At 50.2% G+C, this 16086-nt stretch overlaps 1 protein-coding gene across 2 annotated transcripts in view; it reads left to right on the top strand.

The window, feature by feature from the left end:
- PTPN14 (protein tyrosine phosphatase non-receptor type 14) overlaps positions 1-16086 on the top strand; it is a 375359-nt gene that overhangs the window by 205213 nt on the left and 154060 nt on the right. For both annotated transcript variants that reach the window (XM_085612914.1, XM_085612915.1), the window contains exon 4: positions 3958-4055. In XM_085612914.1, the coding sequence (XP_085469040.1) occupies positions 3958-4055 (98 nt within the window). The remainder of the gene's footprint in view (positions 1-3957; positions 4056-16086) is intronic.

The following is a 16086-nucleotide window of genomic DNA, read 5'->3' as shown; positions in this document are numbered from 1 at the left end:
CTGCATCTCGCAGCACAATGTGGCAGGACTTTACATGTATCATTTGTTATTACAGTCATTTTGCAAAGGCTTTGAGGACCTATTGCTATAGGGTAGTATTAAGAAGAATTTCATCTTGAAAAGCATGCATAGTGGTAAAAATGTTTGTTTACTGTACAAGTTATTTTCAACCTTTAATTGCAATCTCATTATCCAAGTTTTGTGATATGCTTTATTCCTAGGGTGACATGAGGAGCATTGTATGCTTTTCACACGGGTCCCTATTAAGTCCTTGGCAGAGGTAGGCACTAGCCTCCCTCCATGTTGGTTCTTTCTCCTCCTTGCTGCCAGTTGCAAGGTGGGGCTAGTAACTGGCGTACTGTAAATCAGATTGCAGTATCTGCACCCCCAACAGCAACCAGACAGAGGTTCTATATGAAAAAAGCCATGCAATGGTATTACTGCCTGATTTTTCAATGCCTCGTGGCTAGGCACAATGGCAGGCCTTACATAGGGGTTCTCATGACATCAGTAAAGAACAGACTACTATTGTCACTCTCGCAATCCACAACTCTATAACAATACCTGAGATGATGTTCCATACAGTGCCAGTAATCCCCTGACTGAAAGGGAATTCCGGTGATCCCCTTGATGCTACTGTTGAAGTAAACCCCATGGATTCCCATTTTATCTTCAGGTGCCTCTGCACCGCAGTTAAAGTAATTGTAGGGATTTCCATAGTGCCTTCAAACCTGTATTATACCTGGGATTTTTTGCTGCGCTCACATGCATGATAGGATGTGTGTTTTCCGCCAGGCACCTCCGATTTGACTGGTAGGCAAAACAGGCACATCAGCATGGTGATGGTGGTAATATCCACCCAGCTCTGACCATATTCTGCCATTGCCTTTGAGCCTCTGTTATCAATTGCAATTACTGCCAGTTTTTGTTATCACCAAGGCGGTTTCAAAAGGACCCATAGTATAGCCATTTCTCCAGTTGAATCATTATGTGCTACTGGGTTGAGTAACCTTGCATGCTTAGCTTACAATTCCTGAACGCAAAATTGGCCTCCGAATCTCCAGGACCCTGCCTTGTTCAAAGCAGTGTGCTCTATTTATCGACCTTCGACACCAGAGACTGTGGATCCTCAGAAGGTGATTCAAAGGGTGCTCTTCCAGAACTGCCCCAGTGTCACACAAAGTAACCGTGGTCGGACCCAACGAGGTTTGTAATCTGGCTCTCCCAGATCCTGAATAATGCCTTGTGCGAATTGTGCCTTACCTTTCATCCAAAGAAGGCCTTAGGGTATCTAAGGGAGAGGAGATGGGTGCACTGCAAGATCCATACGCAGTTGGCAGCCGATACTCCTGACCTCTCCAGTGAACAGGACACTATCACCACCGAGGAAGATGAGTACACGGATCCCTCCGGCATTCTGCTGAATCAAGACACACCAAGCCCGCAGGCCATCTCTTCTAGCTCCTCCAACCGTAAAGAAAAAGAGGCAGTGCTACCGACCCCCAACACAAGTGGCCCTCAAATGAAGACTGCACCCAGGTCCATAAGTACAGCCAGATTTGACACACACAGTTGAAGCCTCAGAAGAGGCCCCCTGCTGAGGCAGAGAACCACTTCATAAGTAATGGGGCATTGAACCTCGCACCCAAGACACTGCCACCTCCAAGGCATCTGCCACCTTCTGGCTACGGTCGGCACCAGGTGAAGGCTTTGGATCATACAAAGGACACGTTTGAGGGCGTCGACCTCTCTCAGCCGTCAAGCCTTGTGGCCCAGTATCACAAACCAGCCGTGACACCACGCCAAAGACGCAGTTAACACCAGCGTCTGCCTCAGTCATCTCCAAAGGCAATGTCAACAGTGAAGGCACCATCAATGATCAGCTCCGATGATTTGGAGCAGCCCATTATGCAAAGGGTACAAGAGAAGCTCAAAGGAAGGTAGAAGCGCCTCTTCATTCATTCTGTCACCAGGAAAATTTCAGACGAACTACCTCTGCCGATGCTAGCTGGGACTATGCCTCACAAGAGGAGGCTTGCTTTTAAGAAGGAACTCGCATTGGAGGCCTGCCCTTCCGCATCAGATGCCCAAGAGACTTGGAGATAGGGACACTTGCCCCCCCAGCTCCTCCTGCACCGCCACCTTCCTCCACTGCCATTGATGTGCTTGCGCACATCAAACCCACTGCCTACATCAGTCACCTGAGTGGTCTCCACGCTCTATTTGTGCTCCAGGCTGGCCCTTTGGTCCTGCTGATCCCTATGACACATCTTTTGAGCTATGGCCCACAGCTAACCCTTTGTACGACTAAGATGTCAATCCTCCGGTTGATCCAGACCTCAACCACTATCCTGGTAGGGCATTCCTACTCCCCAACCTCTCCCACCCGATTATACCACAGCAAACCAAAGGATCGTCCAATGCGTTGCAGCCTTCCACAAGTTGAACATGCACGTCCTCCAAATGAAAAAAGACTTCCTCGTAGAGACACTCTTTAAATCAGAGTGGAAGGTGTAGTTTCTGCCATGGTAAATCCACCCACGAGACGTTCAAGGAGCCTGTGAATGCAAAGATAACACCCAGGGAGGAAAAGAAATAGAAGCCCTCCACCCATGACCCTGTCTACATCAGAGGCCATGTGCCTCCCTATTCCTGACTCCTTTGTCATCCATAATGATTGTGAAAGGACCTCTGCACAGGCCACAGGTGATGCAACGCCACCTCATAAAGAAATCAAGACGCTTGATGCAGCGGCCAAGAGAGTAGCCATAGGTGCAGTTACCCTATGGCGTATACCCAACTCTGCTGGACATCTCTTCCGCTATGGCAAGTTGCAGTGGGATGAGATGCAGGAGATGGTTAAACATCTCCCTGGTAAGTTCAGGAAGAGGGGTGGAGTAGATGGTCTCGGAGATGGTCCACCGCCAACATCCGTTTTGTCCTCTAGCTTGGACCCAGCCTCCCGGAGTGTCAATCCCATTGTCCTCCTGATATGCCACGCCTGGCTCCACATCTGAAGGTTTAAGCCAGAGGTCCTTCAGCATCTCCTTAACCTCCAACGCGATGGGGAAGACCTTTTTGAGTCATAGGTTAGCAAGATACTGGAACAAATCAAGGGTGGCACTGACAAAGTAAAATCAATGGGTGGCTTCTAAACTCCAGGTGCTAGAGGCCATTTCAGAGGCAGCAGTATCGAGTAGGAGGTAAGGTCATCTCCCCTGACTAGCCATACTCCGGTCAGAGGCAACAGCAGTCTTTCTGTCTGCAGGCAGCGGTATTCCAGAGGCTCCTACAGGTGCAATTACAACAAGGGTGGGGTCTGTCATAAACGCTATTATAGTCCTAGTATACCCCAACCAAAAGAGGATGTTGGCATTTCGGCACCTAGGAGCGTGCTACTCGCCAAAAAAGCAATTTGACGCCTCGTCAGGGGTAGTAAGCACTATATAAATGCAAATACCATACAATACTGCCTCTTTTTCAGGCCGTGTCAACTTCAGCCAGAACTTTAATAGGCTTCCTATGTATGATGTCCTCATGCATCGCCATAATGACCCATGCCAGGCTCCACATATGCCCACTGCAGGAGTGCGCCTCAGTGCAGTAGTCACAATCGGGGGGGGGTCATTGGAAATATCTTGTGTTGGTGAAAGCCAGCATCCATTGCTCTCTATTTTATTTAACAGCAATAATTTGTTGCAGGGCCGGCCTTTTCAGCACAGTGTCACAGATGGCTATTAACACAGATGCGCCTCTCTTACAGGCTGGGGGGGGGTATCGAAACGATTTGATGATACAGAGGTGTGGCCACCTCAATACCATGGGCGACCCCTCAACTATTAGATACATAGAGAGTGATGACATCACTTACATGTGCTGTTTAACGGACAGTCTTTGTTATGGAAAATGCCATTCATATCTTTTAGTGACAAACCATATTATTGCTTTACTTTACAGGTATCAGTATTACTTGCAAGTGAAGAAGGATGTTCTTGATGGCCGATTACGCTGTTCTGTAGATTTTGGAATCCGGCTAGCTGGCCTAGCTGTGCAAGGTAAATCAGGCACTTTGAACATGTGGTGATTGAAATCTAATTGGTGGTCTGCAGTTAATATATACAATGATGTTTGATTTTTTTTAGCCACACAATGGGAGAGTTTTGTCCAAAGGCTACTTTTAAAAAAAGAAAATCATTGTGACATAAACAACAATCCTGGTAAAAAAAAAGCACAACCTGAAGCCTGCTGAAATTGGACACCCCTCCTCTTTTTAGGTCTCCCCTACAAGCAGCTTCAGATGTCTGCCATAGACCTCTTCCCAATGCAGTACAACATACTACAGAGAGTAGGTTTTTGGTCAGCATCCTTCAGCCATTGGTTATTGGTATTTTTTAAGAGTTTCATCATAAAAGAAGAGTAAGAGGCCAATGATCATCACACATCCTCCCTATGATCATACCAAACCACAACAAATATAATGATTAGATGAGTGACCAAAACAACCAGTCTAAAAATCTTAATATTTCTTTAAATGAGGAGGCATCACCAACATTAAAGTGGCACGCTACACCATAGGCGACCTCTCTCCCCATACCCCCCCCCCCCCCCCCTCCAATGAGATGGTACTATCAGGGTGGACTCAAGCTCTGTTCAAGGGGGTTCTTGATGTGTGCTGCTGGATATGTACCGGATCCTTATCACAGAAGCAGTAGGCCAAGGTTGTGGAGCAAGGACTGCAAGAGTGAAGGAAATTGAAATATGCAAGCGTGAATGATTGCACGAGTCTGAATAGCAGCGTAATTACGTTATGGACTTATTCATCATGGGATATTGTAGGGCCACCCAGAGGAATTTCCTTTAGAAAGCATAGAGAAAACCAACTAGATTATTGTAGACCTGGTATAGCTTCTGGTTTCATGTCTTCATACTCGATGCTTGCTTATAAATTAAGTTATTCTGTTCAAACAGTCCATTAAAATGTCATGAGGCATCAGTGCAACATTTTGAAAATGCTTGTGACTGCACGGGGATAGGTCCATGTGATGATGCCTCTGTGTTTTCTCCAAGTGGGACAAGGGGGGGGGGGGGGGGGGGGCGGGGTTGAAGTGTGTTGGGCAAGTGGAGGTTTCACTCCTGGTTAAAATTCTCCTAGAAGAGTAAGCCCGAGTAAAGCAGGAACTGTGTTGTAAATAAATGTGTCACTGAGTTCAGCACAACTGCTCACAAGTTTGTTACTGGCCATAAACTGGTCATTGATGCTCCTTTATTATACCATTTTGATGTATTGAATTAAATGCACAGCATGTTTTTAATTCTCCCTGCATGATGATAAAGATGTGTAGGTTTTAACAAAGCAGTGGTACCACACTGACGGAAGATCCAATGCTGGTGTATTCCTTAAAACTCATGTTTTCTCCTCATTTTCTTTCTTGTCAGTGCGAAATGTTTTCTCATAAGAGGTGCGATTTACCTGCTCAAGTGCTCACACTCGTATAAAACCTATTTTGTAATATTGTTGAATAGTGATGCAGTTTGTTTTGCATGTGTTTCATACGTTGCAGCTTCTAATAACAAAACTGACGTCCTGATCTGCTCAGGTTCATCAATGGAAAAGAAGTGTGAAACTGCAAAGTTTTCATCTTTTTATTTACATCATAAAACAATAATTGTCTTTCATTTCTGCTGCTTAAACTATAAATGCTCAATACCACAAGTTTCAATAAAAACATGCATGCAGAATCAGATTATGCCACCTAGGAGCTGTAGAATGATTGGTGTAAAGGGTTTTCTCACCTGGCTTAAGAAAAGTTGAAAGTCCTGTAAAAATGGTTAGAAAGATTTATTGATTTTCAAGATTTTGACGTGCAGTTTAGATCTGCATGGTAGGTGCAGTTAGAATCTTACTTCGAGTGATGCGGCCCCACGTATTGAGATAGAACTAAAAAGCGTTTTTTTTCTTTTTCCCAACCGGGAGGCAGTTATACAGCCATGCATATAATACACTATACATCGCACACTACACAGAGACAATCCATCATAGGTGTGTAGATCAGTGTATTGGAAATGTTGCACAAGACAGAGGACTACAAGGTGTAGGAGCCAAATGTCAACCATACTGGTAGACAGTATCGTTTAATAGTGCTTGGTCTGGAGAAACCCAAACTCAGAATTTAAAACGGAACACCGTGGTTGGGGGTTCTTTTTAATAATCAGGATTTATTTCTATCCAATTAACCCTTTTTCCAACATTAGAATAATGAAAGACTAGGGAAGAAAGCATAACGCTCTAATCTATACCTTGCAGTTTGTATGCAGCTCTTTGATGAAAGTTAATAGTTCACTGTTCTATGTTAAGATTTTTACTTATAAACGGTAAGTAACAACAGGATCTTAGACCAAAGCAGTAACCGACTGACCTATTTACCTTATATGTAGTAATCACCGGAGTTAGCTTAACATTTTTATTGTTGGGGGAGGAGCCTAGCGCGCAACCAAGATGGCCGCGTAGGTGCGAGGCTCCCGAGGACCTCCGCGACCTCCTGAATTAATCCTGGCGATATCCTGTCCTTGTTGAGGGGACTGTGTTGGGGAACCGGAGCTGAGGCGCCACCCGTTTTTTGGGCTCGAATCGGACCCCGAACGCCGGTGGGAGCATCGATCGAAGGTTGCGGCCTTCTCCTCGCCGGCCCCCCGGATTGGAGTAGTGGGGCGATCCGGGGACAAAGTGAATAACAGCGGCGAGCGGGGCTGGGCGACTGGCGTACCCCGCACTTTCACTTTCGCTTTTGCGCCCTCCTAGCTCTCAAGCCGGGTCGGGCTGCGGAGCGGGGTGCGGTGGCCTTGTTCGGGAGCCCGGCTGACCCGCCGGCGGTGGGTTGACCCGCGGTTCGGTGGTCGCCCCTGCCCCCCCCCCTGGCACCCGTGACTTGGTATAGCGGCCCGTTTGGGGAGCTTGGCACGACGGTGGAAGAGCCAGCATGTCCACCAAACAAGATGGCGACCGGGCGAAGGTGAAGACGACCCGCCGTGGCACGGCGCACCAGGCCAACAGTATGGACCGCTACACGCTTCAGAAGGGTTCTCCGGAGACATCGCGTGCATCCCCGGTGGGCCCGACGGAGGCATCTGCTCATCCGGTGGATCTGACCCTCCGGGACGTCATGGGCGCCATCGCAGAGATGAAGGCCTCGGTGGACCAGCGTTTCGACACCTTAGCGCAAAAAATAGACTCGGTCCTTGTGGATGTGAGCCTTGTGAGGGCAGACTTGTCCAAAACAAACGACCGAGTCGACTCCCTGGCCCACACCACAACGAGCCTCACGACAGACGTGGTGGCCCTCCAGAAGGAGGTGCGCCGGCTTGGCCAGGCGAGCGCCCTGATGGACCGGCGATTGGAGGACTCCGAGGGTCGGGCCCGGAGGAATAATGTCCGTATTGTGGGGGTCCCGGAGGGACGAGAGGCGGAGGCGGCGGATCTTTTCGTGGAAGATTTGATCCTGACCCATCTCCAGCCCCGGGGGCTGAGTAAGCTTTTTGCGGTGGAGCGTGCTCACCGGGTCCCCGGGGGCAGACCTAAGACTGGTGCCCCGCCGCGGCCGCTCATCGCCCGGATTTTTAATTTTCGGGACAGAGATGCTATCCTCCAGACCTCCAGGCAACAGGGACCGGTCAAGCTTGACAACATGGAGATACATTTCTACCCAGACTTTACTCCGGCGGTCCAGAAGCAGCGACAGAGCTTTCTTGGGGTTAAACGTCGCCTAAGGGACCTGAACCTCAAGTACTCAATGCTCTTTCCAGCTAAGCTGAGGGTAGAGGTGGATGGTCGCACGCACTTCTTCGACCGGCCCGAGGCGGCTGGGGACTGGCTGGACACTCTGCCTGGAGATCGGGGCCGGGGGGGCGGGGGGGGCGCGGCTGGCGAGGAGGGCCCGCCGGATCAGAATTGAGGGGTGACTGAATAGGCCTTGCTCTGGACGTTGTTCCTTCACCATTTATTGTTTATTTATGTTCCCCTCCTATGGAGGTTGCGTGGGGTCTGTTGGGGGCTTCCCTCCTCCTCTGGGGGACTAGTTAGTATTTTAGCTATGGGGCGACAGGCACACTGCACTTTGGGGGGGCTGTCTGGGCTCATGCAGGGGTGCAGGGAGGGGGGAGTTCTGTTGGGACCGGGGGGTGGGGGGGGTGTGTTGTTTGTTAGCACCGCAGGGCAAACCCGCTACTATGTTGTTGTTATTAGGATGCTCGATGGGGGACGACCGATTGATTCGACGTATGATGGGGGGTAGGGACTTGACTGTGTTGTCATGGAATGTTAACGGCCTGGGGGATAGGATTAAGCGTGGTGTGGTCCTGCAGTACTTAAAACGTATTTCACCAGATGTTGTCTTCCTGCAGGAGACGCACCTTATAGGTAACTCCTTTCATGCAATGAATCGGCGGGGATATCGTTTGGTGGCACATTCCGGCTTCACCTCGGGCTCGCGGGGGGTGGGTATTATGATCAAGAACTCGCTCCCGTTGGAGATTGATGAGGTGCGCCATGATGAGAGGGGACGCTACACGGTTCTGGTGGGAAGAATGGAGGGTAGAGTGTTTATCTTTATATCAGTGTACGTCCCGCCTGGGTTACAAGCCACCACATTCGCGGACCTGGGGCGCCTCCTTCTGGACCTTCCGAGTGGCCTGCTGGTGGTTGGAGGGGACTTTAATGCGGTAGCCTCTGGGTCTATGGATCGCCATCCCCCTAGGGACCTCCCCCGGGCACAGGCGTGGCTGCCCGGCCTTCTGGACACGCTGGGCCTGGTGGATTGCTGGCGATTAAAGCATCCCGCATTGCGACAGTACACCTTCCACTCGGGTGCCCATGGTAGCCTCTCGCGGCTTGATTACATCCTTGTCCCGGCGGCCCATGCAGGGAGGGTGGGGGAGGTGCGCCATCTAGCGCGGGGTATCTCAGACCACTCCCCATTGTTGTTGCATTTCGATGTCTTCCCGAGGGGGGATGGCAGGGTGGCCCCAATCAACGCATGGTATTTGCGCAACCCCACCATTCGTGCCGACTTGATCAAATCCTTACAGCGATATTTCGACGAGAATGTGGGGTCGGTCTCCTCCGCCATCTCCCTGTGGGAGGCTTTCAAGGTAGTCCTTAGAGGGGAGGCCCTCTCCTTTATCTCCCATGCCCGGCGGCTCGAGCGGGAGGAGGTGACCCGGGTAGAGGCCGAGATTGCAGAACTGGAGGGTGACCTGGGGAGCGGGGTAACAGACGCCAAGTTGCATGTTCTACACCTAAAGCAGGCGGCCTATCGGGCCCTCGTCACGGAGGCGGCCAGGGGCCTCAGTAGAGAGCAGCAGGGGCGATTGTTTGATGTGGGTGATAAGGCTGGCAAATTGATTGCGTGGTTGGATAAGAGGGAGAGAGCGAGCCGCGTGGTGCCTTTGATTGAGAGTGTTGATGGTGCGTGTGTCACCGAGCCGGAAGCCATTGTCTCCTGCTTCGCGGATTATTTCCGCGAAGTCTACTCCCCGGTTTCCCCCTGCTCGGAGGAAGATTCCCATGCCCTGCTTCGGGACATCGCACTGCCCTCCCTAACGGTGGAGGACAGGGATTCGCTGGACGCCCCTCCCACCTCGGACGAAATTGCCTTGGCTATTCGCTCGGTTGCATCCGGCAAGGCCATGGGCCCCAATGGTATTCCCATCGAGCTCTACAAGCTACGCCCGGATGTGTTGGCGCCCCACCTGCGCGCGATGTTCCTGGCGGCCCACTCGCAGGGTTCCCTCCCGCCGGACCAGCGCCTGGCCACAATTGTGGTGATCCACAAGGAGGGGAAGCCCCGTGAACGGGTCACATCCTATAGGCCGATTTCGCTTTTGAACGCGGAGCCCAAAATCCTGGCCAAGGTGTTGGCCAACCGGTTGGCTGGCGTGGTGGGCGACCTGGTCCACCAAGACCAATCTGGCTTTATACCGCACCGCAACACGGCGCTCAATCTGCGGCGCTTGCACGGGGTGCTCGCGCGTGTCCCGTTTGTGCGGGAGCCGGCCATCTTGGCGTCCTTGGACGCCACCATGGCGTTTGATACGCTTGAATGGCCATACATCTGGGCGATGCTGGCGAAATTCGGGTTCGGCCCGGGTTTCATTAGCTGGGTCAAATTGCTATATTCGGGCCCATTGGCGCAGGTGGTAGTGAATGGGCGAGTCTCGGCCCCATTCGCGCTGGGGAGGGGTACGCGACAGGGTTGCCCCCTGTCGCCTCTCCTGTTTGCCCTGGCCCTGGAGCCCCTGGCGGAGTGGCTGCGGTGGCACCCTTCTATCCGTGGTCTCCGCTGGACCCCCGAGCATGAGGACCGTGTGTCCCTCTACGCTGACGACATCCTTCTGTATCTCGCCTCCCCGCGTAACTCACTGATCGTCCTGGTTGATGTTTTGCGCTCATTCGGTCGCAACTCAGGCCTGGTCATCAACTGGGCGAAATCCTGTGTCTACGTGCTTTCCGGGGAGGCTCCGGCCCTACCACGGGACTGTCCGATCCAGATTGCCTCCCAAGGTTTTCGGTACCTGGGTATCTATATCACACTTGACCCGGAGGCCCGCTATGAGCGGAATTTGCTGCCCCCCCTCCAGCGCTTGAGGGAGGACGTGGTGCGCTGGCGGCGTCTGCCGCTCTCGCCGCTCGGCCGAGCGGCTTTGTTCAAAATGATGTCCCTGCCGCGATTCCTCTACGCCCTCCAGAATACTATGGACTTGGTCCCGGCACGCTATTTCCGTGAGGTGGAGGGCCTCCAGCGGCGCCTGTTCTGGGACGGGAGGCCGCGCATTGCTCTGGCTAAATTGACGCTCCCGTGGTACGATGGGGGGGGTCGCCCTCCCGGACATTAAACGGTATTACTGGGCCTCCCAACTAGCTGCAATTAATCATGGCCTTTATGGGCCCGCCTTGAACCCGGCATTTGAGATGGATAAAATGCTCCTACCCGGTGGCGATTACAATCGCGCGCTCTACTCTGGCGCGCCCGACTCCCGTTTGACGGGACCGACGCGTGTTATGGTGCGTGTCTGGCACGCGGCTAATGCAGCTATGGGGTGGAAGGACCGTTTGACCCGGGCGTCACCGCTGTATGCGTCTGAGAGGTTGGGCTCCCTATGGACGTCGAAGGGCTTCGAGAAGTGGGACACGATCGGAATCAGCACGGTGGGAGATCTCTGGACGAGGGGGGGATTCAAAACTTTTGAGACGCTGCAGGCGGAGTTTCAGCTGCAGGGCAGTGAGTACTTTCGGTACCTACAAGTCCGCCATGCGCTGGGCTCCGTCTTCCCGGACGTCGCATCCATTCCGGAGTCTTCCCCCCTGGAGGACAGAGTGCTGGACGGCCATGTACCGGACAGCACGATCTCCCTCATATACAAAAAACTGATCAACGATAGATCGTGCCTGCTGACTAGTCTCCGCGAGGCCTGGGTTGCCGACGGGCTGGAGCTGGACGACGAGGATTGGATCTCCGCGGTGGCCTCTCCGAAAGAGGTGGCCATCCCGGCTCGCCTTCGTTTCGTCCAGCTCAAGATCCTTCACCGGGTTTACGTGACGGGGCCAAGGCTTCTGCGTATGGGTTTTGCTGGTGACGGACTGTGTAAGCGTGGCTGTGGTGCGCTGGCGACTTTCATGCATATACTGTGGGAGTGCCCGAAGGTGGAGCGATTCTGGCGTGGTGTGCATGAGGTCCTGCGTGTGGTTACGCGTGTCGCGCTGCTGCCTGAAGCGAGGAGATGTTTGCTGAATGTATGGGAACCGCATGACTATTCGGTCCCGCAGACGCGGTGGGTGACTCTGGGATACATGATAGCTAAGCGTGACATTGCTCAATTGTGGGGATCCCAGAGGCCCCCTGCGGTGTCGGCCTGGAAAGAGCATATGGATTGGTGTATGTTTCGTGAAAAGGTGGTGTATGTGGCGAGGGGTAAGCCTGGGGCGTGGGTGAAACTCTGGGGCCCCTGGAACGCCTACCGCGGGGGTATTTGTGAGCCACCACTGCTACCGGCTGCCTCGCCTGCTCCGTCTCCCTAGACGGCCCCCCTCCCTCGGCCGCGGGCGCGTGGTCCCCCAGTCCCTGGCCTACTCCCATTCCCCTCCTCAGAGTTCTGCTGCTGGTTTGGATCCCCCACTTATGGAGCACGTGCTGTTACTTTGGATCGCGGGTTGCCTTGCGGGTGTGGTTTTTTGGTGTTGTTTTGTTTCAAGAAAAGGGAACCGTACTGTGGGCTTGGAGCTGTGTGGCCTGCACCACTGATTACTCCTGTTTCACTGCTCTGCACTGCCGAGAGACTTTTGCTGTATGTATGCAATATGCTTTTGTCATTCTAGCGGCCGGCCGGGTGGTTGTAGGCCCATACCTGTAACTTTTACAACCTGCAATAAACGGTTTCAAAAAAAAAAAAAAAAAAAAAAAAAACCATTTTTATTGTTGCCTGAAAATTGCTGGAGGCCAGGAACGTGGCAGCAGGTGCTTTTCAAACCATAATATACTTGCAAACACGACACCCCCACCCGAAGTCAGCACCCGGTGTGATAGCACCACCCTAGAGCCAGCCCTGTTATCAACAATGAAGGTGAGCACAACAGAAGATGCAGACGCCGACAACCCAACATTTTCGGATAACAGGCTTCCATCACATTGAGAAAGTTGAGGATGACTGCCTTCGCCCATCCCACCTCATCAGCTGTCGCCCAGTGCAGAGGAGGTATTTTTGCCCCACTTGGACCAGGAGAAGGAAGAGCAAAACATCTTCACCTCGACCACTTCCTGCCCTGGAACAAAGAACTCTGCAAAGGCTGTAAGTATGGTCTGCGGCCACACACACCAAGCCTCCCAGGAGGCCTCGGTAGAGGCAGAGCACTACCCACTAGGGGGTTAGATATCGTGCCCTCCAACCACTACACCTCAGGATCTTCCCCGCCTTTGTGTTACGGTTGGCACTGGCCAAGGGCTTCGGAGCTGACTTTGCTCCCAGCTTCCGCAAGGCATAGGATGATCCACGAGCCTCCACCACCTTTGAAGCTGAACACACCTTCACCTTCCGAGACTACCCTCTGCTTTGAGTCCTCTGGGAGCTCCAGAGCCGCCACCGGCGTTGAAGATCCCATCGACTATTGGCTCCGATGATTTGGAGAAACCTATTTTACAGAGACTGCAGGAGGAATTGAATGGTTGGCGTAAGCGACTGTTCATCCATCCCTAAATAGGAAAAATCATGACAAAGCTCCCTTCAGCCACACCTTCGAACACGTTGCCTCAGAAGAGTAAGCTAACTTATGAGGAACAGTGATCTTTATAATCCCCTGCAGCACCCAAGGCTAAGAAATGCATGGACAGAGGCATCAGCCCTCTCCTTTATTTTCCCCTTCCTCCACAACCACCTCCTCCACCACTGACAATACCTTCATGCCTCCACATTCAACAGAGTGGTCCCCCCTCTCCTATGAGGAAGGCTGCCCCATTGGCCCTGCCGACCGTGATGAGGCACCATTCGACTTAGCGCCCACAGAATACATATGGGACGATTGCGACGTTGATACTCTGGGAATTCAGACCTGAATCATTACCCTGTTAGGGTATGTTATCCGGAGAGCAAGCTCATTTGATACCTTTGAATTCAGATACTATGCTAGGGAAAACGAGTGTATTTGTGCTCAATTCACCTGTTTCTTTATAAGTCATAGAGGAATTATCTGAAGTGCGCAGGTCAATGCTCTTGTTAACGAAAAAGTAGTCATGTCAGCCTGCTGTTAATGCCAATGAGGCACTAAAAAGATTTCCTACAAACAAATTGAGATTATACTGCAGAATTGCCATATGCGATCTATGGGTAAAGCCGTCATGTATTATATTATTATTTTTTTACATGCAATTGGAATTTGGTTATGATTTTATTAAACTAATCTTATCACTCTGAAGAAAATTCGAAATCCACAACAGCCATGTCAGATATCACATTGTCATTGAAAAATAGGCTAGAAACCAAGAAGCATTGTTACAAGTGAGGAAGGCCACTTGTATCACTCTATTCGCAGCCTAAGCTTCTCCGGGGACTGTCATGTAAATCAGTGCCAATCCTTTTCTGGCCTGTCGATCATAATTTTAGATAAATCGTGAAATATCCTGATTTAATCATTCGTGTTTCTGGCAGTAGGCTGGATTAATATTGCTATGTTACAACTGAAATGACTTGTGTTTGTGTGCTAGATGAACTGCTGAGCGTACAGGGATAAAGCGGAATCATAATGAGGTTTGTTGTTTTACGTTACTTTAAAGATAGGCACCGGTGTGCCAGCTTTATAATGAAAGCACAACCTAAGTATAGATTCCCTTTAGACGATTAGAGATTACTAAACCGCTTCAAGGAAAACCTCCAATTTGGAAATTGCCACAGTTTCAGAAGGCAAGGGTTATGCTTAACTTCTTCTTGAAGCCATTTCCTTTGTTTTTTTGGATAGCACGATTTGCCATACGTAAATAGTTCAACAACTCAAGCATGACTTGATTCAAGGTTGGATGAGAAACCTCGTGTATGTTAGCAAGGCTTGGCAAACCCAAAGCGTGTGCCTCAATGCAGCAAAAAGCATTACAGCAGCCACCACTCCTACTTTCTTGGGCATTGGTTTTGCAGCAAATTTTCTTAAGATTTCTAGGTAAATTGATCAAAATAACTAAGCTTTGCAAATATTAACTAGTTTGGGAAAGGTTCCCATAAAATGCGAACAATGTATCAGCGTGGATAAATTGTAGAACATTATTGGCAGGAAGATTTAAGGAATTTAGGCCCAGGACCAGGCTAAGTTTTAATCTGAAAAAGCAGGATCCTATTTAAGGTAACTCTAAAAATTTTTGAATGCTGCTCTGAGTGGATGCCATGGTAGCAGAAGGCTACTAGAGCAAAGGTCCAGACATGCTCCATAAAATTGATGCTGCGGTATAAGCCATCTAGATGTCTTAGATGAGTTAACTTTAATTCAATCTGCCAAGCAAAATTCAAAGAAGAAATAAGAGCAGGTCTCTGGGAGTACAAAGCCGAAAACAAGATCACTTGACCTTTCACTTACCAGGGAAATAGTTTCTTTGTATGTTGTTTACCTCTAGTTGGCTGATGATTTTCTTTATGTATTCCCTGTAACTGTTCTTCTTTGGGTCCACATGAGATCAACCCTCCTTCTTGACCCATGCCTCAAGAGCAGTTACCAGGTCTTGCCCCAGCTTTTCATTGCATAGCAGAAATGTACGCCTCCTTTGGTGGTATGGGACATCCATCTCATAGACAACACGGTACTGCACAGGCAGCTACAAACTTAGTTGAAGTGAACTGCAAATCTATTTTGATAGTGGAAAATGGGTTCAAAGGTTTTAAATCCAGAAAGCTTTTCCCACGATAAACCCTCCTTTACATCTGATTAGGACACTTCCAGGCCCTTATCGATAAACCAGAAATGGGAAATGGTTTGGCATCACAGTTATTTTAAATGTGGATGAGTATAAGCACCATACCCATGATTCAATTTATTTAGTGCCTTCATAATACCTAACGCTTCATTCTTCTTTTTCTATAGCAAGGCTTCCCAATTCAAATTGGAGTCACTGTCATCACTTGGGTATGCTAAATACACAACCCCAAGAACCACATCTGTCTGCCACGTCTTACACTGTTAGCCAAGTTTTAAGATTTTATTTCCCCCACAAAAATAAATTTAAGGACATACTGCAAGCCCGAGATGCTTTTGCTGTTTAAATAAATGTGGAACGTCTGGTACAAACCCAGCTCCTTGTCCACGTCTGATGTAAATAGGCAGCAGAGCGAAAACACCTTCTACTCCTGCAAGACCATTCATTTTAATTGATATGACTGTGTGTGCCCATCCTGTTGCACCACAGCCCAGTTACTGTGAGTGAGGGTAGTCACAATGCTGTGTAAGTGACCGGGGAGACCCAGGAGTACTAATTGAACCATAGTCTGTGCTTATCCTCCTTATAAAATTACAGACATACATAATATCTGTTTGAAACTTTTGTATCTTGCCAGCAGCCCACTGTT

Source organism: Triturus cristatus, chromosome 6 (assembly GCF_964204655.1).
Source record: "Triturus cristatus chromosome 6, aTriCri1.1, whole genome shotgun sequence".
NCBI classification, from domain to species: Eukaryota; Metazoa; Chordata; class Amphibia; order Caudata; family Salamandridae; genus Triturus; species Triturus cristatus.
This window is presented reverse-complemented; position numbering and strand designations above follow the sequence as displayed.